This window comes from Theobroma cacao, chromosome 8 (assembly GCF_000208745.1).
Source record: "Theobroma cacao cultivar B97-61/B2 chromosome 8, Criollo_cocoa_genome_V2, whole genome shotgun sequence".
Taxonomy (NCBI): Eukaryota; Viridiplantae; Streptophyta; class Magnoliopsida; order Malvales; family Malvaceae; genus Theobroma; species Theobroma cacao.
In genome coordinates, this window is record NC_030857.1 from 15,259,619 (window position 1) to 15,287,050 (window position 27,432).

Genomic DNA, 27,432 nt, shown 5'->3' on the forward strand with positions numbered 1-27,432 from the left:
ATGAAAAAAATATAATTTTAATGAAAAAAAATTTAATTTTATATTTTCAAGCTAATAGTGTTTAACGGTATATCAATTTTAATTTTTAAATAAAAAATAATGAGGATAAAAATAATTATTGTTTCAAATTGAAATAGAAAAACTTTTATGTAAAACTGTAAGAATTGATGTAAAAACTTGTAAAGGTAGAATAATTAAATTTTAAATCTTATTGTAAATGTATGAGATATAACGTAATAAGTCAATTAAGAAAAAATTTTCTAAATTTAATAAAAAATAAATATTTAAATTTATATCTCGAGCTAAAAGTGTTTAACAATATTCAAATTTTAATTTTTAAATAAAAAATAATAAAGATAAAAATAATTATAGTTTAAAATTGACATAGAAAAATCTTAGCGTAAAACTGTAAAAATTGATGTAAAAACTTATAAAGGTGAAGTAATTAAATTTTAAATTTTAACGTAAATGTGTAAGAATTAATGTAATAAGTTAATTACGTAAAAAAATAAAATTTTAATGAAAAACAAACATTTATATTTATATTATCAAGCTAAAAGTATGTAAAGATATATAAATTTTTATTTTGAAATAAAAAATAATAAGGATACAGATGATTATAGTTAAAAGTTAATATTGAAAAGACTTGACGTAAAGTTATAAGAACTGATATAAAATTTTATAAAAGTGGAATAAGCAAATTTAAAATCTTAACGTAAATACGTGAGAGTTAACGTAACAAGTACTAATAATAATTTTTATTGAATTAATTAATTAAATATAATTTTAATATTACAAGAATAATATTCTTATTATTTAACATAAAAAATAAAATAAAATTAAAAGTTAAATAACTTTTAAAATAAAATAAAATTAAAAGTTAAATAACTTTTAAAATAAAATAAATAAGTTTAAAAATAATTTTTGTTATTTTCCTAAAATAGATAAGTTTAAAAATTATATATATTGTTTACCTGTTATATAGGTTTTTATTATTAATTGACCTTATAGTAGGGTTAGAGTTATTTACCATTAATTGTGTGGTTAAGACATGAAAAAATCATAATTGTGTTAAATCTGCTTAACCTGTTTAAAACATAATTAGTTAATCGTGTAATCATAATTTATTTATTATCTATTTATTTAGTCATATTCACCTATCATGTAACAATTAAGGCCCATTTATTGATTCATATAAATTATTATGAAGATTAAGATGTATTAATATGAAATTTTATTATATTTCATAAATATTATGATATTTATAAGTTTTGGTTGTAAATTTAAATAAGAGGATTATATTCTAACTATATATGTATAAATTTAATCATTGTAATTGTATTAATTATATTAATAATATAAACAAGTTATAAATTGTATAAACTTTAATTGTTTTGTATACAATTTAACTTAATAAATTTAATAAAACGAGTTAGTCGAGTTTTATTGTGTTACACATTAATTAAACTTATCCGTCTACGCGTATAAAGTCATGACACGATTAATAACTGTTACTATTTTATATTTAAAAAATTCGATTAAGATATGGATATATCTAAAAAGTAAGGAATAAACTACCTGTTAACATATGAGCTAATTTACTCTAAATAATAATAATAATAGTAAAAAGATTTGGAAAATATAAAGGTCAAAATTTTAAAAAATTAGTAATAGAAAAATGGGGAGTCCAAACCCAGGAACAGGTCATATCCAGATTTCCAAGTTCCTAAGCAAAGTTAAAATTCTCTGGAAAACGAACAAAATTGAAAATGAGAAATCTAAAGAGAGAGAAGGGAAGTTGTAGAATTACAAAAAGAGAATGCAACCGCCATTTCTTTCTCTCTCTTTTGCGTGAGCTTCTTCATGGTTGTTGCTCCTATTGTACCAGACATTCAATTCACACAACTGCCATTCAACCCTTCAACTTTGAACATTTTACAATATATTTTATTAACAAAAAGTAACTGGAAAGGAATTCGGTTAGCTTTGTTCCCTTGTTTTGCTATTTTAAATAGGAGATGAAGTAGAGGCTTTGGAAACTAACACTGCTGCGGAATTCAAAGAAACCCCATTTGCATAAGGTACCTGATAAAGCCTCCACCGTTGTTTTTCGGTTTGGGTTTTAAAGTTTGCTTAATTCCATGAATGTTGCTCCTGCGTGAAGGATGGATGGTCTGATATCAGCAGAAGAATATTGACAAATTCTAAAGACACAATCAATATAGAAAGGTACTGTTTTGTTTTTCCTTGGACAACTTTATTTGGGTTTGCTTTTTTGAATTGAAGGTTGTTAATCTTATTAATGTGTATCACTTAGATTTGGGTTTTAAGAATTAAGAGAACAGGCTTTTAAAAATTTCTGAAATTGTAATTTTGGGTTTCTCTTTTCAGTCAAACTCGACGTTTTCTTTGATGGGTTTTTGTTTCTTTTCATGTTTCTTCAATTTGTAGAATTAAAATTGGTCAAAAGGCTTAAAGCTAAATTCCCATTGCATTTGCCTCTGTTTGCTGTTGCGGAAAGAAAGAATCATAGAAAATCAGTACTTAACTTGAGACAACTGCGGCTATTTTGTTTTGATTGAAGCTTTGGTTTAGATGGCGGATTCGGCAGTGAACCCCAGGATTGTGGGAGCAAGTGGGGTGGAGGAAACATCACCCGATTTGTTGAAGAACACGCCTTATAACATTGCCAGATTGGAGGATGTGATAGAGCATTGTAAGGGTCGTCAGAAGTATCTTGCACAGACGAGGAGTCCTTCTGATGGGGTGGATGTCCGCTGGTACTTTTGCAAGGTTCCTTTGGCTGAAAATGGTTAGTTTCTGCTGAATTTTAAAGTCTAGTTTTAGTTGTGATTCTTTGCTTCCTGTCTCTTTCGGTTGTGTTCTTAGGGAGGTTTTTTAGCTACACAGGCTGATGCATCGGAAACATTTAAATAGATTTTCTGTTATTGTCAGGGGTATTATACAGGTCTTGTGAATGAAACAAATTGGTCAACAGCATTTATTTAAATACTTTCAACAAACTAGCCCCCGCCCCCACCCCTTTTGTGGAGAATGAAGAGCTTTATATAAATTTTGATGACTTTTTGCTTTTTCTTTCTACAGAGCTGGCTGCCTCAATACCTCGAACTGAGATAGTGGGAAAGAGTGACTATTTTCGTTTTGGGATGAGGGATTCTCTTGCAATAGAGGCATCTTTCTTGCAGGTCCTCTTTACTTTTGTTGCATGATTAAGCTTCCTTCCATATTCATCTTGGTAGCTAGACCTCTTTTTGACTCTTGAATCTTTTTTGGAATTTAAACAAGGCTCTGTTCTCTTATTCATGATTTATGCCACTGCAAGTTTTACTTTAGATACTAGAGCAGGTTAGTTAGGTTGAATAAGGAATCAAAGAATGCTGTTTTATTGTGTCTGTCTGTCTGTTGTTGGTACTATTTAAAGAAGAGGATTGAATCATTCATTATAGGCTAGAAGTAATTCTCCCATTGACTGGCTTAGGCAATCCACTGGGGGGATGGGATTAAAATAATCTGGTAGGATGAAGAATTGGAATGTTTACCCTCGAAATAGAAAAAGCCAATACCTCCTCATTCCTTTTCTCCAATCTTCTTGACTTGTCACAAACTTATTATAAAGACAACATGAATTGTGTCCAATCCTGCTTTTGATATTATACCAAGCAGAAAAGAAAATCACTCTTTGTCCTATCATATCCTACCTTTTCTTAAGCCTGATTTATCTAGCAAATCCCTGATGTTGGTTTCGTAGCTTTAACTACTTATCATATTTTATGTGAACTGGACCTTTTATGTGAAGTTATTAGGTGGTGGCTTTTATTATGTTCATCCAATAGTTTGTTGAATATATATTTACAGAGAGAAGAAGAGCTACTATCTAGTTGGTGGAAAGAGTATGCTGAATGCAGTGAAGGTCCAAGAGGACAAAGTAGTTCCGGAAAGAAGTTGGACATGGGAGAGGATTCATCTTCTTCAAAGGCTTCTCAATCAGCCCAACTATGTGCAGTTGAAGAAGAGAGGGTTGGTGTCCCTGTAAAGGGAGGGCTCTACGAGGTATCTCATTCTTATCCAAGTTTCTACTTTTCCCAAGTAGTCAGATCTTTGTATGTCATAGTTTGGAGCAAAAGATGTATTATCCTTCAGTGCAAGTCATCTATCTAGCAAGATGGAGGATCTTTTGCCATAGTCATCAGTCTTTCTTAAGATAACCAAGAAATCTTTATATGCCAAAATTTTAAATAATTTGTTGAAAAACTGGGCCTTCATTCTTTCTTTTAAGGCATTTGACTTATTGCCTTTTTATTGGTTGGTTGTAATTAAGTTTGGCCTCGCACTTAGGACTGAACTCAATAATGAAGTCTGCCATTCCTACTACTTTTTGTGTTTAAATACGTTGTCCTCCGCATTTTTAACATCTTTCTCCTTCTCTCTTCTTTTGTTTTTTGCCAAGGTTTTGGTAATAATAGCAATGTTGATGGATCATGAACCTTCATATTTTCCTTTGCATCTGTGTGCTTGTGTGTCTTTTTTTCTTTCTTTTTGGTATTTATCCAGGTGTCTGGGCATGCTTGCTTATTGCGTGTGTTTATGTGTGTTTGCATGTGTATTGTTGGATGTTAGGATTATCAGTTGTTGTGTCTTTTCCAAAAGTATGTTATACTCTGTTTGAAATTACATAACTGGATATAGAGGTAGGCAGGATTGTGCATTCATGAGTTCAAGTAGTGTTCATCTTTAAGCCATTCTATTGCCAGGTGCAAATGATCTTTGGCTTTGTATGTATTTTTTTTTGCAAAATGGCTTTGTATGTATTAATTGTATTCTTTGATATGTTGCCATATGTTTCTACATGGATGTTACTCCATATTTGGGAGATTTGGAATGTTGTTTGAATATGTATGGTATGCCTTCTAAGTTACCATGTCATCCTCTTTTACTGTCTTTTGCATGAGGATGAGGCTGTGTCTCATCCTCCGGTCCATATTGTCACATTAATTATTTTGTTCATGTGCTAGAGTGACATATTCTATAATTGAGAATTTTAAAAATAATTTTCTGGTTGATATCAAGCAGTAAGTTTTATTTTCTCATATCAGGGATTGCCTTTTATAACTGAGGTGATTTAAGTAATGCAGGTCGACTTAGTTGAGAGACATTGTTTCCCTGTTTACTGGAATGGAGAAAATCGGCGTGTTCTAAGAGGTCATTGGTTTGCTCGTAAAGGGGGCATAGACTGGCTTCCACTTCGTGAAGATGTAGCTGAACAATTAGAGATGGCATATCGTAGCCAGGTTTGCCTCAATATTATCAACATTGATGTTATAAGATCCTCTTTCCTCCCAATATATTTTAATTTACCTGTTTTTTCATTGTCTATCCCAATATAGATCCTAAATTCTGCAAAAATGCTGGAGACCTTGTTGCCTGTTAATCCCATAGAATTTGAGGGCCATGTGATGGCTTTCCAGTTATTGTCATCTTTATTTTCTTATTCTGTGCTTGTTTTAACCTGTTCATTCTTGTTCTTTCCATCTAATTGAACTTAGGCATAAGAATGCATCTTTATCGTTTTTAGTTTTTTTAATATAATTGAAAACACTGATGAAGCTGAACTTGTTCACAGGTTTGGCACCGTAGAACCTTTCAAGCATCAGGACTTTTTGCAGCTAGAGTTGATTTGCAAGGCTCGACCCCAGTATGTATATAATTATCTGGAAAGGGACATTCTATTCACTCAAATCATAATATAGTGTCTAAGGACATGAGGTTCAACATTGAGTGCAGGCACTTCATGCACTTTTTACCGGAGAAGATGATACTTGGGAGGCTTGGCTCAATGTTGATGCTTCTGGTTTTTCCAGTGTTATTAGTTTCAGTGGAAATGCAGTCAAGTTAAGACGTGGTTTTTCTGCATCTCACTTCCCCAAACCAACCCAGGTTTCTGTCCTTTTCCTTCTTTTATCTTTAACAGCGAGAAACAATCTACCCTTTATTAGTACATTTGCTAATATGCAAGTTACTTGTGTGTGGGGGCCTGAAATCGGATCTTTGTTGGTTGATCTAATTTTAACCAATATGATTGGCTTACGTAGGATGAATTACGTCAAAGAAAGGAGGAAGAAATGGATGACTATTGTTCTCAGGTATGCTTTAGAGCATTTTGCTTGTTCCGTATATCTCTGGGTTTTACTAAGATCTATAAGATGTAGTTTAGTTTTTTCTTAATGCTTTCTAATATAAAACATTATAAAAAAAAGAATTTCATAATATTTCTCAAAAACTACAAATTTGACTGAGGGGAAAATGGCGGCATTGAACTAAGTTTCAGTTAAGGAAGTCAAGGCTTGGCATGTTATCGCTGCCTATATTTATTATACTGCAGTGAACGGGGTAACCATGTAGCTAGTCAACTGTTCTCTATTACTTCCTATATTTGAAAGCAGCTCAATGGAAATATTTGCCTGGTTGACTGCGTCTAAATGATATGACTTATTCACTGAAATGAAATGTTGCTTGCCGCATAATCTTATGCTTTTCCTGCTTTTGATCAGATCAATTCGTTGTTTAATGTAATATACTAAACTGTGCATTTTTTCAGGATTGACTTGGGCTAAAAGTTATCAGGAAAAACTTAAGCGTTTCGTCTTATAGTGTTTTATTATTGACGTACATAGAGTGTGGGTTGTGTGTGTATGATCCAACAATAGTGTTTTTAGTTTCTGATGTTGTGCTTCTTTAATATCAGTTAATGTGGTCTACAATAACTTTTCCAATTATTAATACAATGCACGCTTTTTAATACCATGATGGGTTACGATGGATTGATATTAGTAATTGCCTGAAAGATAAATAAATATTTGTTTTCTAGTATATGCTTAATTTTGTGCCAGCAAACCTTTCATTTGATGGATATTTAACATGGAAGATATATTGTAGACTTGTTGTATGAGTGCAATTCCAAATTCTTTTTTAATTGAATCTTAAACTTCTAAATCTGCATCTTGGTAAGGACTGCAACCTTATTCCTTTTCTTTTCCTCTAATTTTCTATTTGTACAAATAGTGTGCATGTGTGCATGCATAAAAGCCTGTCTGTCTGTTTAATGGATGATTACAGTAAGACTGTTTATATTTAATCTAGGTTCCAGTTCGGCACTTAGTCTTTATGGTCCATGGTATTGGTCAAAGGTTGGAGAAATCTAATTTGGTTGATGATGTTGGCAACTTTCGCCATATCACAGCAAGCCTTGCTGAGCGACACCTGACTTCACACCAACGTGGCACACAAAGAGTCCTTTTCATCCCATGTCAGGTAGTAAATTGTTCTTCTATAGTGATTTTATACTTCCTTTCCCTGTTTGGTTATTTCTCTTGTTAACAAGAATTTTTTTTTGGTTAATATATGTAGCACAAAAACATTCATGTGAATTAGGCTCTATATCATCGTCAGTGCGATTGTCATCATTATCATTCACTCTCTGTCATTGATCATTTTGATGATACTGTTTTCTGGCTGTGTTTTGGAATTTTTATGTAATTTGAAGTGGATAAGATTGCTTTATCTGAGATGAGTTGACTTGCTGTCGCAATGTGACAATCCACTTGCCTGCACTTTAGACATTACAGGGTGTCTTGTATGCAAATTAGCAAGGCTTTTATGCAGTAAAGACCCTATGTTGTTATCTTATTGGTCCATTTGTAATAATTACCTCAATATTGTTACACAACATTAATACTTTTAAAGGTATTAGGTATTGGGTTATTTCTTCGAGGCTGCGTGCTTTTCTTCAAGTTGTTTATTTATGAGTTATATATTTTAATTTTCCTTTAATACAGGGAAATTATAGCTGAAAGTTGCCACTGGAATGTTAAAGGTTATGGTTTTAATTAAACCCTTGTTTCTTGGGAAACTAACTGCTTGAAAATCTGTTTTGTCACAGATAAATTTAGCCATCCTTGAAAGATTTCAAGTGGCATAAATGAGAAGATAGATGAAGCCAAAATAAAGAAATATTAGAAACAAAAGAGATGAATCTGAAAAATGAATTCATGATGCACTATACTGTTTTATCATGTATACATTTATAGGCCCATGTGTACCTTTTTGGCAACAAAAATGTTATTCTAGTTCATTGTTTTATTATGAAAAGCTTCTCTGGTTTGGAATTTAAAATTTTCTTGGTTGAGTGCAAGGACATTAACAGAACTAATGTCAAAATAGTACAATGACATAGTGGTCGAGGTTTTTATTCTTTGAAAATTTGAAGGAATAATTAATTTTATTTGCATGAAAGATCTGGAGAAATGACAATGAAATGCAAACATGAGGGACCTTTCTATTCTAGTAATTTGGTTAGGATGTATATTACATTGTTTTTGACATTTTTAATTTGCCCTTATTGATTTGTAGTTGTCTTCTTTTGTTTACCTTGACCCAAGTCTTCATTTTTTATGATAGATGAAGTGAAAGAGCATGACATGTTAAACCTTTTGTTGGTACAAAAGAGGTCACAAACCCTGGCCTATCAGCCTATTACCACTTTTATCTTCTAGAATCAAATGAGGCAGCCTTGGAGGTGGATGATTTAAGACAACAATACCTGGTTCCTCATCATGACCCATATTGGCTATGTAGTTGCACAAGCATTGTCCTCCCTAAGAATGTGCTTAACTGCCATTACTTTTTATTGAACCTTGTGAAATAGCTTAATTTTTTAATGAGGGATACATAGTTTAAATGCTCTTAACCATTTTGAAGCCTGAAATTTTCTTATTCATCAACTTTGTAGGATTATTAGTTAGTGCTTATTCTTTGAGCTCACTGACATTCATAATTTTCTGCAATAAGATGGATTTTCTATAGGAACAGATTGAGACCCAACAAATTTCGAGAATAGGTGTGGTCTGAGCAATTAATGTTAGGAAAGGTTATGTGGAAGCTATTTTTTTTGTAGATAAATAATGAGGGTTCTGTATAATTTGGTTATTATGATATATGTGTAGACATGTATGGATGGCATTTTCTGCTATAAGTCTGGAATATTGCGGGATTTTGTTGCATATATGTAGTTGTAAGAATGGATATATATGTCTTGTAAAATTTTCTATAATATTTGCTATGAGCTTATTTTTCTGGTTTTTATTCTCTTTTATATTTTAATGCAATTTTCATTTCTTCCTTTTATTTCTGATTGCTTTTTTAAATGGTACCTCACCTGGCATTTGTTTTTCAGTGGAGAAGAGGCTTGAAGCTCAGTGGTGAAGCTGCAGTTGAGAACATCACACTAGATGGTGTGAGGGGTTTGCGTGTTATGCTGAGTGCTACCGTTCATGATGTGTTATACTACATGAGTCCCATATACTGTCAGAGTATTATTGACTCGGTACTGTCTTCGCAATTATACATTTTTATTGTTTCTTTCATTTTTAATATTTGCAGTCTGCATGATTATTCAAAAATGCTTCTATTAGTTTGTGTTTCTGGAATCATTAGACATAGCTCTAAATAATGGAGGAATTGCAGAAGAATTTATCAAATAATTTCAGCAATTTGAGATTTAACTCATTGCTTGATTATTACATGAGCTTTAGGTCAAGTGCTAAACTGAAGTGTTTCAGATCTTGCCATAAAATGATCAGTCTCACAGGGGAATGAGCTCTTACATCTCTTGAAGGGTTTCCTCTTAGATATCTAATACTGCATCTTTAATTATCTTGCACTTGAACTTCTGTAAAGGAATTGAAATTTTAATTACCATTAATCTGCTCTGTGAAAATAGGGGATGTTCTTTAATCTAAAAAATGATAGGAAAAAATTTCGAGCTACCGTTGTAGAATTTTTTTTCAAAAAGCAAGTACTTGAATGTGTAATTTTCTTTTACTCATCCAAAACAGTTACTTTATTGACATTTCTAACGTTTAAATATCCAAATGAGATTTCTAAATTTGTTAAGAACTACTATATTTAAATCTTCTTGTATTAATTTTTGGTTATCATGAATTTGTAATTTCCCTTCCATAATGGCATATTGTTATCTGCTTCTTTTTGCAGAGAGTACTGTATCTATACTAATATATAATGGGAGTGACTGAGTTTGGTGTCACAAGTTAAGTGATACTAATTCAGTTGACAAAATTACAAAAAAATCTAATCAAATTGCAAAATAACATATAAATATAAGGTTATATCTATCATTTCCCTTCCTACATATTAGGATTGGCGCCCACCCTGCATGCACTTAAAAAGAAAAACTACCAATTCCCTTCAAAAAGAAAAAATACCTTAAAAGAAAATTACTTTTTACTTTTAGAAAACAAACCTGACTGCCTTATGTTCTTTTTCCTCTCTATTTTAACAATAAGGAATTTTAGTTTTTTTCAAGAGAAAAGGTTATCACATCTTGCCTTTAATATGGATTTTTTTTTTTATCTTGTAAATATTTCAAGGTTTCTCGGATGGGAAAAGGTGCAAGATTGTTGGTTGATCATTTTGGATATAAAAAAAGGAAATATATTTGTAAAACATGCTCTTTTAGCTTGTTATCAATGATCTCTGAGGAGAGTTGGAGGAGCTTTTATGCATCCAGATGTAAGAAATCTACACTAAGCTTTCGAGAAATTATTTGGTTTAGTATTATGGAGGAGAAATATAGGGAGTTGGTATAGGTTCAGGCTAACATTGAAGATTTATAATATGATCTACTTTCTGAGAAAATTATTGATATGCAGGGAGGATGGGTAGGGAAGCTCTTACACATTAGGGTGTGAGAAGCATGCATTAGTTTCCTGGAAGTTAATAGGTATTGCATTACCAATGATATGTTAAAGGTTTCTATGGCAAATATTTTGTATATAGATACATAAAACTTTAAGCTATCTCACTTTTCTTATTCTTAAATCATTTTTTATATATGTCTTTTCTGTTGAATTTCTGTGTCTTAACTTCTTGCAGCTTTGGTGCATTCCTTCATTAAATAGGGTTATTACATTGCCTGACAACATTTTTAAATTTTGAAGCCAAATTAATAGCAATTCTTGTCCTCCAGGTTTCAAACCAGTTAAATCGGCTGTATTTAAAGTTCCTTAAACGGAATCCTGGTTATGACGGAAAGGTATGTGTCTGGTTGAATGAGTATATATTGTCTTTCATTAAGTTATGTAACTACTGTTTCCATGTTTGCATATAATGCTTTTGTAATTACGACAACAATTCTGTTTAGGTATCCATATATGGTCATTCTTTGGGAAGCGTTCTCTCCTATGACATCCTCTGCCATCAAGAGAATCTCTCTTCCCCATTTCCAATGGAGTGGATATATGAGAAACACTCAAAAGATGTAGAATGTTCCCCTGATATGAATAACCAGTCTTCTAAGTGCAGTTCTTTGGCCAAGCTAGAGGAAAAGAGCTCCACTATGATGAGCAAGGATGTAGTGGATTGCCCTGGTGAAGACCTGGGTTCACAGCCAATTCCATTGGTGATTGAGGATGGACATGTTGAAGATAATTTCTTAGAGTTAGCTGAAATTAATGCAGTGTCTGAGGACTCTATGCAGGAAAGCCTTAAGGAGGATGTGCATCAATTACTTAATGATTCTGGGGAAACCCCTCAGCTGGATAAGGGTGGGTTAGGTGAAGCTACAGATGTACACTTTGTTGCCTCAGCCGGTCTTTTGGAGAAAGCAACTGAGGAAGAGAGTGAAGAGGCCCCAGATAAGGATAAAGCAATCAAAATGCTTAGAGAAGAGGTGGGATTTTCAATATACATATAAAAGCACTAAGATGCACATACTTATGCATACAGGCGGGATTTCTTTGTTTCTGTGTGTACTGCATATACACACCCATCAATACATGTTTTTCCCTGGCTTTCTTGGATTTTGATGTGTTAAATGAAAGTTTCCTGCTTCAGGTTGATTCCCTAAAGGCAAAAATTGCACAATTGGAATCACATAACAGTGAGGATACTGATGGTACGTTGCTTCAGGACTTGACAATTATCTGGTTTGTTTTTGTGAAGAAATTCTTATGTGAGTTTTGATGTCTTATGCAACAGAAAATAAGGAGATGCTTTTGCAAAAACCAACTACATTGCAGAAGTTTGATCAAAAGCTGCCACTGAAGCTAGATGATGCACCAAAGAGCTATACCCCTTACATCAGATACACAAAGCTTGAATTCAAAGTATGATGAAAAAATTAGTAAAAGGTTTTCTTTCATTGAAAAAATTTTCTTGTCTTGTAATATAGTGGCTTCTTTTTAAGATATATTACATGTCTTATGTTCTTTTTTGCGGTATTTAAATACACACAAACATACAAACACAAGCAATCCTTTTTAGCAGAAGAAAAATTGGATGGTAGATATGTTATAGTCTTATATGAACTACGTTTAACATTTTATGAAATTTGTTACTGATTCAGTTCAACTGTTATAATAACAGGTTGACACATTCTTTGCAGTGGGATCACCTCTGGGAGTCTTCCTTGCCCTACGCAATGTCCGTATTGGACTTGGTAATGCTTAAATCTTGGGTGTCTTTGATGTGCTTCAGATATTGGTGATGTAAATTCATTAAGCATACTTCTAAATTTTTTATTTCTACTTTGTACAGTTTTAGGTGTTATATATATATATATATATATATATAATTTTTTTTTTTTAAATTAAAGGATGGACTATTTTCTGGTGAGAGATATAGCTCTCACATTTGTTATGGAGTCACAGAAAGTTATGAACATTCTAATTAATGATTTCATTTTGTTATGGTTGTTGCTATTTAACTCTATGCTATGCCTTGTTCGATAAATGATCTCACTTACTTTGTTGCTGCTTATTTCACTTAATTGTTTTAATGATTATGCCCAATTTTTTTAATTCATGTGATTAAATTACTACAGATTACTAGCATGCCACAATTTTTTTTGTTCTCTATAAAGATGCAATTATCTAGTTCACCTTTTTTTTCAGCTTCCCTCATATCTCCTGTTTAAAGCAAATCTTCAAGTTTTAAATTTATGTTTCTGAGATTGCTAACATTATCCTAGTTTCTTGAGGATAACTTATTTTTCCTTATGTTCTCCATTCTCATAACAGTTGTTTTTTTTCTTTTTGTACTTTGTCTCATGCTTGAACTGCTAAGTGTTTTTCTTTGTATTGCAGGCAAAGGGCAAGATTATTGGGACGAGGAAAACATTAATGAAGAGATGCCATCTTGTCATCAAATGTTCAACATTTTCCACCCATTTGATCCTGTAGCATATAGGTTTGTGTTAGCCTGTTATGCATTCTTTGTTCTCATTGGAGCAGAAAATGTCAAATTCCTAATAACATGTTTGGTGTGAAGGAAGGAAAAAAGGTGAGGAAGAAGAAGGAAAGTAATTTTTCCTTGTGTTTGGTATGAAGGATGGAAAATAGATTGAAAGAAAGAGTTTAGGTGTAAAATTGTTAATTTTAGTTGAATGAGTGTTTTCCTCCTAGTTATGGAAGGAAGGGAAAGGTGAAATCTACCCATTTTCCTTACCTCCTATTTCCTTCCTACCAAATGAAGGAAAGAATGGAAAGAAAGTAGTTTTTCCTTCCACCCCATTTCCTTCCTCTTTCCTTCCTACCAAACACTGTGTAAGAGAAATGGTTCATGGAGGCCTTGGCATGAGCTTTTTTGATTAGCTCATCTGAACTGGCAGAATTGTGAAGCTACACTTGGGTGTAGACAAGAATATGATCTCCTTTTTATCCCTTATTTTTAGGAGAAGGGGGGGAGGGCGAGGAATGACTCATTCTATCTTTATGAGTTTGATTTGTTGGTATATATGCATGTCTCTGTGTGTGTCCTGAACTTGGCATCCTCTCCCCCCACCACCACACCCCCCACCAAAATGAAAAATTGAAAATTTGCCTCTACCCCTTTCTGTTTCTCTTTCATTCAGGACATGGTCCATTTTTCTTCTTTTTAGTTTGTAATTATAATCTATCCTAAACTTGACATATCTGTGTTGTATTTTTATGCAGAGTAGAACCACTTGTTTGTAAAGAATACATCACAAAACGTCCTGTCATTATCCCTTACCACAAAGGTGGAAGAAAGCTGCATATTGGATTTCAAGTAAGGCCTTAGATAGATGCATAAATTAATCTTTTCCCACTTTCTCGTATTCACCCTCTCTTTGGTGTATCTTTAACCTTTTTGTCTCTTTCACTGTCTACCCTACCTCTCTTTTGAGCTTTCATCCCTTCTCAACTTTTGGTGTGTTATACATTTAGGAATTTACCGAAGATTTAGCTGCTCGCTCTCAGGCAGTAATGGATCATCTCAGCTCTTTGAGGGTGGGCCTCTATTACACTTTCCAGAGTTAATATCTCATTGTTTGTTACATTCAGAAGCTTTGTTTGGTTCCACTGCTTTGACTCCTATGAACTATGGATTTCTCAAAATTTTCTCAGTTCCAGATTTGGTCTAAGTGCCAAGTCCATGGTTATTCTGTAAAATTTCATGTGTTTATGCATAGGAAGCATGGTCAAAATCCATTTTATTTCTTCTGATGGCAAGTTTAACCATTAAAAGTCATTATCATTCTCTTATTCTTTATTGCTTTTGGGATGATATAATGGTAATATTTAGCGGAAATTTAACCTTGTTTTGGCCTAGTTTCTACTTAAGGAACTACTCTGTTTATTCATATTTTGTTGTTGATGTTGCTGTTGTTGTTGTTATTTTGTTTATGGTTTTTTTTTTTTTTTATAAGCTAGAACAAATGTATGTGTTGACAGTTTCATGCTGAATGCAACCAGGTTATGCTGAAGGTTTTGGTCCCTTTTTGGTTCAAACTCCCAAAGCCGTGGCTGTTTATGTTGTTGGAATTGATTCAAAACTTTTCAGCAATAGTTAATGAATATCTGCACCTTGAAAACATATCGATTTATTTATCCATAATTTTTTTATAAATAACTTGAAATACATGGATCATTTCATCTTAGTAACCTGGAAGCAAGTACTACAGTTTACATGTTCAGTGCTTGGGTCATATTGAAGTTCCAACCTGTATGCAGATACATGGTGATCGTATTGGTATCATTTGAGTACCAAGTTGCCATGAATCTTCTATAATACATGGACAAAATGAATTTGTTGCATTAATTTTTGATAGTACGATTATAATGAATCTGCCAAACTTGAGTCTCAATTGGATTTGGATCATGGTTTAGGGTCATAAGCAAATTACATTACTAATTTACATTTTCAGTGTTTAGTTTCTGGCCTTATAAATTTCTAAATTATATGTTTTTTGAACAGGCTAAAGTGCTCACAGTTTGCCAATCGAGAAACACTGACAGTCTAGAAGGTAATCAGGAGTTTCTCTACAATTTTTTGCATCACTTTTGGTTTTAATATCTTTTTTATGTGCACAAAGTAACACTGAAAAGATGGGGCCAATGTTACCTTTGTGCATTTATTGATTGGGACTTAATCTATATTATACAGGACCAGAGAAAGTGGAAGAAAAAGAAGAGAGGTCATATGGTACTCTAATGATCGAGAGGTTAACCGGAAGTGAAGAAGGGCGGATAGATTATGTGCTTCAAGTGCGTAGTTATACAGTCTGATGCTATTTGATTTCATTTTCTTGGTTTTCTCTGGCTGTCTTTGTATGGTGTGTGCCTGTGAACATATGAAAATGAGACTGCACATGAATTTTTCTTGCTACACCTTCCTGCTAGCGGTAATTGCTTCTTTAGATTTATTTTAACAGTTGTCACTGCAGCAATGTTTAGGTGTTTTTCTAGTTTGTATCATGGGATCTAGTTAACAGAGCACTGCTCATGAAAGTCTGTATAGACCTCTGGCTCTATCCTGTAGCCGGCCAATAGATATGATGGTATATACTTGGAGAATGAGGTACTTGGATGCCAACTCATGGTCTCTCCTGGCCTCTTGCTATTAGTAATTAAAATTCTAATTGTTAAGACATACACACGATTGAGTAGTATAAACAAATTGAAAACTAGTAATTTGAGTTGGAATCTTCTGTAACTAATGTTAAAGTGAATAGGATAATGCCAATTTAAAACTCAAGGATCAAAATTGCATAGAGCTTTGTGTCATTAAAGAAAGAAATGGAGAGTTTGGTTGGTTGGTTTTTCCTTCTTTTGAAACATAAGGATGTTTAGCTTGTGCACTTATTGTCACTGCCGGCTCATATTGCTGATTTCTCCTAACTTGAGTCTTTTTGTTTTCTATGCAGGATAAAACATTTGAACATCCATATCTACAAGCCATTGGAGCGCATACGTAAGATTCTTGATTCATTTTATATAAGTATGTATGTAAGAATGTACGTTGTGTGTGTGTGTGTGAGTGAAAACACTTTTGGATTATTATGTTGGGCTTGACTAGTGGGCAAACTTTTGGTATGCTATATATATTCTTTGGCATATTGTTATAGTTGCTAGACATTGTGCCTGTGACAGGTATAGTCATTACAATGGGTTGTCCTTTTCAGCCAATCCATAGGAAATCTTAAAAGTATAAAATATTTTCTTTAGGTAATGTGTCAACCAAAATTGTCATTGGCATGTTGATTGAACTATATAAACAAGGTGATATGTTGCTACTCAGGATGGGATAACTGTTTAGATGCACCTAATTTTATCCAAATGGTTCTGATGCAGAATGCCAAGAAGCTAATTAAGGAATTAACTTAAGATTTTATCTTGTTACTTTGTTGTATATATGGGGTTTAATTGTAATATATTATAGAAATAGGTCTGTTTTGGTATTCTATATCTTTGGGGTTTAGGATATTAGCTTGGCTTTTCCATATTTGGTATGCCAAGAAGTTAAGTTTGTTAGTTTTCTATTTGGAGTCTAAGTATTTTTTAAGTCCTGCTTGGGATAAGAATTCTAATTCTTTTAGGATTAGGGTTTCTAGGAGTCTATGTAAATCAATGTACACTTTTTATATAGAATTATTTATAAGAGAATCTCCAGCATTATTGCTATTGTGGTTGTGTGATGCAATCAACCTTAGGCGTGATTTCTATGGAACCCTAGCTGTGTGAAGTTTAGGGATCTTTTTTCTTCTTCCCTTTTCTTTGTTCAATTTTTCCATGGTTCCTCGAGATTTTCAGATTACAAAATAGCCATAAACCCTATGCCCTTGCTCTCCTACATATATTAAATTCTGAAACAAATAATTTGTTGTTGGCTAATGTTAAGTGAAAACAGAGAATAAAACAAAATTCTCTGATATATTATTTGAATTACTAGGTGCTAATTATATACAAGAAAACCTATCTAAATTAAGTCTGGAAATCTGGTAAATTACCAGAAATTGGGGAACAAGAAATCAGGAAATAATCCAGCAAAAAAGGAAAATAAAGAAAGCAAATAATATCCCTAAACTAACTCCTACAAATCTGGAATATAGTCAATAAAATAAATTGATAAGCTGTCAAGACTCCCCCTCAAGCTGGTGAATAGATGTTGGTCATTCCCAGCTTGTCTACTAGCACTTCAAAACTCGGTCTAGGCAGCCCTTTTGTTAGAACATCAGCTATTTGTTGTTTGGTAGGCACATAGGTCATGCAAATCACTCCATCTTCTATTTTTTCTTTGATAAAATGTCGATCTATCTCCACATGCTTTGTTCGGTCATGATGAACCGGATTATGTGCAATACTTGTTGCGGCCTTATTGTCACAATATAGCTTCATAGGTCCCATACTAGACACTTTCAGTTCTTCCATTAGCCTCTTTAACCAAATCAGCTCACAGGTTCCTTGTGCAAGGGCTCTAAATTCTGCTTCTGCACTGCTGCGAGCTACAACTGATTGCTTCTTGCTTCTCCAAGTAACCAGGTTCCCCCAAACCTTTGTACAATAACCAGATGTAGACCTCCTGTCCTCAACTGAACCTGCCCAATCTGCATCAGTAAATGCCTCCACACTTCTCAGCTCATTTTTCTTGAAGAACAAGCCTTTACCGGGTGTAGACTTTAGATATCGCAAAATTCGGTTGACTGCCTCAAGATGTTCTTCACTTGGAGAATGCATATACTGGCTCACTACACTTACAGCAAATGCAATATCTGGTCTTGTGTGAGATAAGTAAATCAATCTTCCCACTAGACGTTGATATCTCCCCCTATCTACTAGAATTCCACTCCTTGTTCTTCCAAGCTTCATGTTCATAACTATCGGTGTTTCAGCTGGCTTGCAACCAAGCATCCCTGTCTCTTTCAAAAGATCTAATGTATATTTTCTTTGAGAGATAATAATACCTTTCTTGCTTCTTGCCACTTCCATCCCTAAGAAATATCTTAGTTGCCCAAGGTCTTTGATTTCAAATTCAGTCCTAAGAGTTTTCTTAAGCCTCTCCATTTCTTCTGTATCATCTCCAGTTAAAATAATATCATCCACATACACAATCAAGATAGTTTTCTTTCCATCTTGTAAATGCTTGAAAAAAAGAGTATGATCAGTTTGTCCCTGTTGGTAACCATACCTCTTTATAGTCTTTGCAAAACGGTCAAACCAAGCTCTTGGTGATTGTTTTAATCCATATAGTGACTTCTTCAATCTACATACTTTTCTGTTACCAATTGCCCCTTCAAAACCTGAAGGCAAATCCATGTAAACCTCCTCATCAAGCTCTTCGTTGAGAAAGGCATTTTTGACATCCATTTGATGTAGTGCCCAATCAAGATTAGCTGCTAGTGATAGTAGCACCCTTATAGTGTTTAACTTTGCAACTGGAGCAAACGCTTCTGTGTAATCCACCCCAAAAACTTGAGTGAATCCTTTGGCAACTAGACGAGCCTTGTGTCTCTCTATTTCACCATCTGACTTGTACTTAATGGTGAACACCCATTTACACCCTACAGAACTCTTACCCTCGGGTAACTCCACTACATCCCAAGTTTCATTCTTTTTTAGAGCTCTCATTTCTTCAAGTACAGCAGCCCTCCATTCTGGCTTTTCAAAAGCTTCTTGAACATTTTTTGGAATCTCATCCCCTTCAATCTTTTCTGTCAAAGCTCGAAATGCTCTTGATAATTGGCTGTAAGATAAGTAATTAGAGATAGGATGTTGAGTGCATGATCTAACCCCTTTCCTGAGAGCTATTGGAATGTCCCACTCGTTAGGTTGAGTCTCCACTTGAGGCAAATTAGAAGTATCACTAGCACCAATAATTTCAGTTTCAGTTTCAGCATTTACCTGTGGATTGGACTCTTGGCAACATGGTTGATGAGTGAAAGACTGCACTTCTTGAGGCTTTTTGTTTCTTCGTGAATAGACACGAAGCTCTGATTGTTGTTGACTAAGCCCATTTGGATCTTCCCCTATTTCCAAGTCAAAATCTGTTGATGACGTAATTGGAGGATTTCTATTTCCTAGTGGTGTTTCAGGTATGTCAGCAACTACAGGAAGAGGAATAAGACAATCCCAAAGCTTCTCTTCTCCTAGTATCTCCCCCTGAAGAGTAGGATTTGGGTAGAAAGGTTGATCTTCAAGGAAAGAGACACCTAAGGAAACAAACATTTTTTTTGTGGTTGGACAGTAGCGTTTGTACCCTTTTTGACTAGGAGAATATCCAACAAAAATACATTTTATAGCTTTAGGATCTAATTTTTCACGGGTAGGATTGGTATTATGTACGAAGGAAGTGCAGCCAAAGACTTTTGGAGACAAGGAGGTGAATAATCGAGTTTGAGGGTAGGTTTCCAGTAGGATACTCAAAGGAGTTTTAAATCGGAAGACTCAGGATGGAAGTCTGTTTATCAAGTATGATGCAGTTAGGACTGCCTTACCTCAAAACTGTTTAGGAACATGAGTTGTGAACATAAGTGCACGTGTAGTCTCCAATAGATGGCGATTTTTACGTTCAGCAATTCCATTTTGTTGTGGGGTTTTGACACAAGAACTTTGGTGGAAAATTCCATTTTCGATAAAGTAATTGCCAAGAATTGAATTGAAATATTCCCGACCATTATCTGTTCGAAGAATTTGAATTGATGTATCAAATTGGTTTTGGATCATTTTATGGAATTGTTGGAAAATGGTGGCTGCATCTGATTTTTCTTTGAGAAGATAAACCCAACATGCTCTTGAATGGTCATCAAATAAGGTTATGAACCATTTGGTTCCTGAAATATTATTTACCCTTGAAGGACCCAAAATATCACTATGGATCAATGAAAAAGGTTTCGAGAACTTGTATGGTTGATTTGGATAAGAAGTACGGGTATGTTTGGCAAATATACAAGTTTCACAACGCAAAGAATTGATATCTTTATTCTTGAACAGAGAAGGAAACAAGTTTTTCAAATGTGGAAAACTAGGATGGCCTAACCTATTATGCCATAACATAATCTTACTGGAAACTGGAGTTAATTCACCACTTAGAGCCAGAGCTTGTTTGTTCACTTGTCCATTATCCTCAAGGTAATACAGCCCATCACGCATCTTAGCATTGCCAATCGTCCTCACCGATAGTAAATCCTGAAATTCACCAAATGATGGATAAAACTTAGCCACACAATTCAAATCATTTGTCAATTTGCTAATAGGCACTAGATTACATTTTAAATTTGGAACATGAAGAACAGATTTTAGTGTTATATTAGCCAAATTCGCAGATCTTTTTCCAGCAACAGATGATAAAGCACCATCAGCAACACGAATTTTGGAATTTCCCGAGCATGGGGCATAGGTAGAGAACGACCTGTGGCATCCAGTCATATGATCCGAAGCTCCTGAATCCATAATCCAAGGGCCATTAGATTCAGAATTTGCACTCAAGGCAGAGAGATAATTACCTTTCTAGGCTATAGAACAATTTGAAGTTGGAACTTGTGCACTAGTTCAGTGTTGGGCAAGAAGGACTTGTATTTGTTCAAGCTGTTCCTTGCTAAAAATTGATCCTCCAGCCTTGTTTTCCTCTGCGACAGCTTGAAAACCTCTACTTTGTTCACTTTGTTTACGTGCCTTCCAATTTGCTGGTTTTCCATGTATCTTCCAGCATGTTTCTCTAGTGTGATATGGACGTTGACAATGATCACACCATGCTTTATCATTTTTCCGATTCCCACGCTGATCACTAGAGTTGGCAGGTTCATGTTTTTTTGAAACAAGAGCAGAACTTTGGGACAAGTTATCTGAAATAACCTCTGTAGTCACTCCTAACATAACACGTTTCCTACTTTCTTCCCTTCTCACCTCTGCAAATGCCTCTCTAATGTTTGGAAAAGGTTTTGTCTCCAAAAGTCGACCTCGTACCTCATCTAACTCCTTACTTAAACCATGAAGAAAATCAAATACCCGTTCTTTTTCAAGCATCTGCTTATACTTTAAGCTGTCCTCAGGACAATGCCAATTTGTTTCATAAAACATATCCATCTCCTGCCATAACTTAGTCAAAGTATTGAAATACTCAGTCACTGAGAGATTACCTTGCTTTGTGCTTCTTAGGGCAGATCTGACTTCAAAACATTGTGCTGAGTTTTCCAGATCTGAGTACATTTCATGTGTCATATCCCATATCTCCTTTGCTGTCTTATAGAATAAATAAGTCTGGTCAATCTTAGGCTCCATGGAATTAATTAACTATGCCATAACCATGGAATTCTCTGACTCCCAAGTTGAATGACCTGCTGCTCCTTTCTTTGGTGTTACCTTTGTACCCGTTAAGTAGCTGAGTTTTCCGTTGCCTCGTATTACTAGCATAACTGACTGAGACCATTCAAGGAAATTGGTCCCATTGAGTTTGTGTTGGGTTATTTGGAGAGAATGGGTTTCCCTGACAGTAGGAATCATAGATGAAGACACATTTCTAGAAGGTTCAGATGACACCTCTGAGGAACCTTCTAGAGTTGCATCTGCCATGGCTGCTTTGGCTAACAATAATGGTCAGAGGACAGTCAGAGGAACTGAAGCTCTGATACCATGAAAACAGAGAATAAAACAAAATTCTCTGATATATTATTTGAATTACTAGGTGCTAATTATATACAAGAAAACCTATCTAAATTAAGTCTGAAAATCTGGTAAATTACCAGAAATTAGGGAACAAGAAATCAGGAAATAATCCAGCAAAAAAAGGAAAATAAAGAAAGCAAATAATATCCCTAAACTAACTCCTACAAATCTGGAATATAGTCAATAAAATAAATTGATAAGCTGTCAACATTAAGCATCCAACCTGAAAGCAATGGGAAATAGGTGGAGAGATCCAACTTTAGCATAAGGTTATAGCAGATTCTAAACATAACTGATGTGGGAGGATGCCACTTAACAGCCCCCTCTGATGTGTAGGCCCAATACTAACAACTGAACAAAAAAGCCTGTCATGTGGACGAACAAAAAAGGGGCAACAAACAACATATTCATAGAGAGTCTAGAAGTATCTTAGGCTCTGATAACATGTAAAAGCATTCAAACCTAAAACCATATGACAATAGCTGCAGAAGTCAAACTCGAACATAATGCCACAACAAACTTTAAAACTGATTGTTGTGGGATAACAACCCTTAACAGTGGAGTTGCTAGTTTTCATTGCAGATGGCCAGGCTATCCTTGTTTTGTTTTTATATTGTAATCTATGGTGGCACCTTAAGGTTTGAGTTTGGAATCATAAATGCTTGTTATTGACATAAATACCAAACTACTTTTTTCTAATAAGAAAGGAAAAGAAAAAAGCATTATGTGATCAATGGGGTAAAAGAATGAAACGTTAGGGTCTTGCAACCGCCATACAAGCCCCAAAAAAAAGAAGTGCAAAATTCACATGATCCTTGTTCTTCTAATGTTTTGCAGTAAGAATAATTGTGATGGTGTAATAGATTGAACCCTGTCTGTGATGTTGCCTCAGTTTGTCTAGATTACATGTATTTATTTTATTCACAATTTAATGGGTAAACCTTGGTTGAACAGAAACTATTGGAGAGATTATGATACTGCACTTTTCATTTTGAAACATTTATATCAAGATATACCTGAAGATCTCAACTCTCCTGTGGAATCTAATGGAGGCAGCTCAAAGGATCAGAATGTTTCTACGGGCTTGTCTGATCAAAGAGAGACCACTGATGAAGAACTTCCATTGACATTCTCTGACAGAATTATGGTCAGAAACTTCTCAAGTAAAGCTAAGAAATTTATGAAGAAGCCTTGAGTGACAACAGATTTCCCTTCCTTGCTGTACACCAGATTTAAATGCAAGCTGAGCTTATTATGAAGTTGTGCACTAAACCTTCATGATATGACATGTTGCTGCATTTCGGGCCATAATCTTGTGTTTTGGACAGTTGACATACCACTCTTCTACATTGGTTTTTGAAAATTATTGGAAAGAGGTGTGCCATGGAGAATTTATGATTATTGCATCAGGGATGTTGGCATGCTGCAGTAGACACAAAGATGTTATTTTTTCTGCATTCCTCTGTACATGAAAGGAGATACGGACATTTGTGCTGAATTAATCCATCCTAGTGAATTTAGGTGACTTGGTTCAAATGTGCAAGTTTTTTCTTAAAGCGCAGAAAGTGTACATACTACATAGTATATACACTGAAAATCTTGTTGTTTACTAATTGTAACAATATAAATTCTTGCTATGTCTTTAGAAGCACGAAAGGTCATTGAATCTTTTAATTTTGCCATGGCAAAATTTGTAGTTAGTTCCTCTACAATTAATCCGGAATGTTATCATATTTAGCTCATGATAAGCTGTCAATTACGTACTTGTCTCTATCTGTTATGAATACTATAACTTCTCATGTTAGAGAGAATGTAGAGGCCATCACCCTTCTGGCTGTGGTTATTCTTGATAGACAAAGTTAGTTAACTTGAAGTAAAATGCCTAATAAAATCACATTTCGTTTGGGCTAATGTGCTGGGGATCTCAGACAGTTGTTAAAATTGCTGGGAAGCTCTACTTCGACCCTGAAGTATACAGGTATGATTCTGTTGCAAACAAATATATTGAGTTCTAGCCTTGCTGCAATTTGGTGGGAATAGTCTGTGGAAGTAATTATGTTTTCTATGCCTTTTCTTATTTATTTATTATTTTAGCACTGTTATTGGATTTGAAAATGCCATGTAACTTTCCTTTGCTGGTACTTTTGAATCTGGCATATGCAATGAGAAGGCTTCATTAATAGATGCAGCAGAAACATAGAAGAAAGTGATCTAAAGATACAACAAAGAGTTTCAGTTTATTGATCTAAAGATACAACAAACAGTTTCAGTTTATGATCCTACAATACATTCATTTTGGACGATTCTCCAGTGTTGAAATAGTCTGTTTATACTCCTACTCCTACAATCATCTAAGATGTGCTATTGATTCATATAAAAAGACTAGCACACAAAGGCCCAAAGCATGTTTGATTTCATCCACAAGTGGCACCACCATTCTGCACTCTAATTTAGCTCTGCATGGCATCATAATATAGTGAATATGACCAAGAAATTGTTCCAATCATTGTTTACCAAAGACATTCAACCATCGTTTGAATACAAAAGATAGGAGATAGATTGAAAATGTGGTGAATATCATCAAAGATGAATTTCACTAAATTGACTCTATTTCCATGTTTAATGTGGCAGATGAACCACATATCTTCTTTATCAAGGGAAGAGTAGTTACTACCCCTTGTTGGCAAGGTGTGAGACACAATGAGGTGCAGAATCCTATCATGGAAGGACAGACGAGTAACACTGTTGATAGGACTATCAATAGTGGGAGGAAAACGATAGGCTTCATTGTCTAATTCTAGCTCAGTTAAGTTCTCCTCAGTGCAATCTCTTCCATGTGTAGGCAACCCTAAAACAATCCCAAGGAAATAAGGGTCTACAACAATTTGTTTGCCCAATACATAGGTAGTAAACCTATCACTGTTAGCAATTTCACTCTCATCCGCGAAATCTTGGAATTTGTTTGTGGCATTGCTGTAGAACACCCTAACAAGGTTTTTGTAGACCCCTCTGTTCATGCTAAGATAATCAAGCCACCCTAATTTCCTAAAGGCATCAATGTATGGAAAATCTAAGGAGGCAAGGAATTGAAAATCAATTACCCTTCCCGGTCAAACTTCTCGATGAGCAAAATCTGATGTGTAGCGTTTTTGAAGCGCGAGGCTGCTGAAATTACTTCCAAACGTGGATTCCTCACGTGAAGGAGAAGGGAAACCAGAGGCTTCTGTTCTTTGTTTCTTGGGAGCCATGGTTGGAGTGTGAAAACCTTGAAAACACTAGGGTTTGATCAAAAGGATCGATCATAAGTGAGGTTTTGAGGATAGGGTTTCACCAAATTTCTGGTTTGGAGGAAGAGTGCAGAAAATGGAAGAAATGTTCTGGTTTTAGAGCGAGAAAGTGAGCTTTAGTGAGAGAAATCAACAAATTTGAAGAGAAATTGAAGGAAAAACAAGTGGGTAGTGATGGTTACGGAGGAGGATGGAGTTTAGGGTTTGAAAGGATTTGGGGATTTCTGAAAATGTGAAGAAGAAAGGGAGTTTTCGGGTTTCAGGAGAGAAAATGAACAGGCATTTTAAAGCTCCAATTTGGTATGATTCTATTGCAAGCCAATATGTGGAGTTGTGCTAGGTTCGTAGCTAGCCTCGCTGCAATTTGTTGGGAATAGTTGTGTTTTGATGATAGAATCCAGATGCAGGTGGCTAACAAGTCTTAACTCATGTTCAAGAAGTCATAATGGCTGTGCAGACCTTCATGAGGAAGATGATAAGGATAATATTCCTTGTAGGAAGCTGTTATGGCTTGTGTCGGATGAAAGCAATGAAGCTATGGCGGCAATGGAGGAGAGAAGCGGGAAACACGTGCATGGTTTTTCCAAATTCGACCCAAGCATCGGACAGAGAGTACTGCTACCGTCAGTGGAGCAGAGAAAGGAAAAACCGAGTGACATGATGGACAACGATTGTGGAGATCGGCTCTGTAGACAGAACATGAAAAAGAAACCAGTAGGAGAGAAAGGTGCAATCAATGAAAATGGTAATCTGCAGCAGAATGTAGGCTTTGGGAATGAAATAGATAGGTTGACATAGGAGATGGAAGCCCAGAGTGAAGAAAACTATGATGGCCCAAGTATCAAGACAGGTCTGGAGAAGGGGAACAAGGAAATGAAGGAGGGCTCGGGTATTGCAAATGAATGTCCGACAGATGGAGACAGAGAGAATAAGAACTGTAGCTTTAAGGAAGTGGTAAGTGAAGTGTTTCACAGAATTGCAACCTTAGAAGGGATCTCCAAGCCGAGAGAAGCTAGGAGAATCAATTACAGGAATCTTGGGGTGGTTGTTTATTTGGGTAATATGCAGAGTGGGTGCAAGACCAAGAGAAGGAAACATACCTACAGCCTACAGGTTGTGTTTCTTACTCTTACTAGGATTTGTTGTACGGGTTGCAGGTAAAATTTGGAGTGAGTTGTTCATTTCTTTTGGAGGCTCTGTGTATAATGACAGGGTTTTGTCTGCTGGCACTTTTTTTGTAAGCCAGTTCCTTGCTATATGAATCTAAGCTGACTTCTCTTCAGTCTGGAACCTAAAAGGACCAAACCTGTCTTTTTGGGGTACAAGATTATGAATTTTGTTTCTTTTGGGAGACAGTTGAATTGGGATTTTATGTGAGGAAATATGTCAGCATCATGGATGAGAAAACTTTGAAATTCTTGGTAAATTTTGGTTGTTCTTTCTATGAAATTATCCTTGGGAATTTTTGTGATGTTGGAATTTGACACCTGTTGAGGTGTGATTGTAACTTGAATTTTGATTATTGCTTTCTGGGTTATGATCTTGTCGTTCTTTATTGAGGGTGGTTTTATCATGTGTTTTTGAGGAATGAAAGGAAATGTTTGGCAGCTGAGTGGAACTGGAGTTGGTTATAGTGTGAACTTTGAGTGGCTTCATTAATGGTTGCAGCAGAACATATAGAAGAAAGTGATCTAAAAATACAACACAGAGTTTCAGTTTATACTCCTACTTTCATTTTGGATTCTACAATATTGGAATAGTCTGTTTATACTCCTACATGCATCTAAGATATGCTTTTGATTTATAAAAAGAGACTAGCACACAGAGGCCCAAAGCATGTTTAATTTCATCCATAAGTGGCACCGCCGTTCTGCACTCTAATTTAGCCCTGCATGGCATTTATAATATGGTGAATATGTCACCTTTTGCTTTGAAAAATCAATTTTGTTCTTAGCTTCACTCACTAGTTCATACTACAAACTACATGCTTGATCATTCTTAGATGTTGCTAAGGATAATGTGAGGGTTCAATGTCATAAAATTACCCTTTCCTTTGTCAATACAAAGTTTTTCTACCATTTTCAAATTAACCTATCAAAATTAATAGGCAACATCCTACCCATCATATAAAAGAAACTATTTTTCATATATAG

General features: G+C 34.8%; 1 protein-coding gene across 2 annotated transcripts; it reads left to right on the forward strand.

Moving 5' to 3' along the window:
* LOC18592892 (phospholipase SGR2) lies at positions 1,711-26,891 on the forward strand. 2 transcript variants are annotated; one of them, XM_007019826.2, is made up of 23 exons: positions 1,713-2,081; positions 2,165-2,229; positions 2,518-2,812; positions 3,106-3,206; positions 3,877-4,071; positions 5,154-5,309; positions 5,642-5,713; positions 5,803-5,955; positions 6,111-6,161; positions 7,159-7,329; positions 9,251-9,400; positions 11,063-11,128; positions 11,237-11,764; positions 11,929-11,989; positions 12,073-12,200; positions 12,460-12,532; positions 13,179-13,281; positions 14,028-14,121; positions 14,280-14,342; positions 15,310-15,358; positions 15,499-15,599; positions 16,259-16,305; positions 22,947-26,891. In XM_007019826.2, exons 3-23 carry the CDS (start codon positions 2,596-2,598, stop codon positions 23,185-23,187), a joined length of 2,820 nt encoding a protein of 939 aa, XP_007019888.2. In that variant the 5' UTR covers positions 1,713-2,081; positions 2,165-2,229; positions 2,518-2,595; the 3' UTR covers positions 23,188-26,891. The 2 variants fall into 2 exon arrangements, with proteins under 2 accessions (XP_017981317.1, XP_007019888.2); XM_018125828.1 differs by having other exon boundaries at positions 1,711-2,229; positions 23,003-23,090.

Bases quoted from the DNA above. Each gene is read 5' to 3' on its own strand.
- LOC18592892 (XM_007019826.2), top strand. From the start codon at position 2,596: ATGGCGGATTCGGCAGTGAACCCCAGGATTGTGGGAGCAAGTGGGGTG. The intron at 4,072-5,153 runs GTATCTCATTCT...TAAGTAATGCAG, and splicing joins TAAAGGGAGGGCTCTACGAG to GTCGACTTAGTTGAGAGACA. The intron at 12,533-13,178 runs GTAATGCTTAAA...TTTGTATTGCAG, and splicing joins CAATGTCCGTATTGGACTTG to GCAAAGGGCAAGATTATTGG.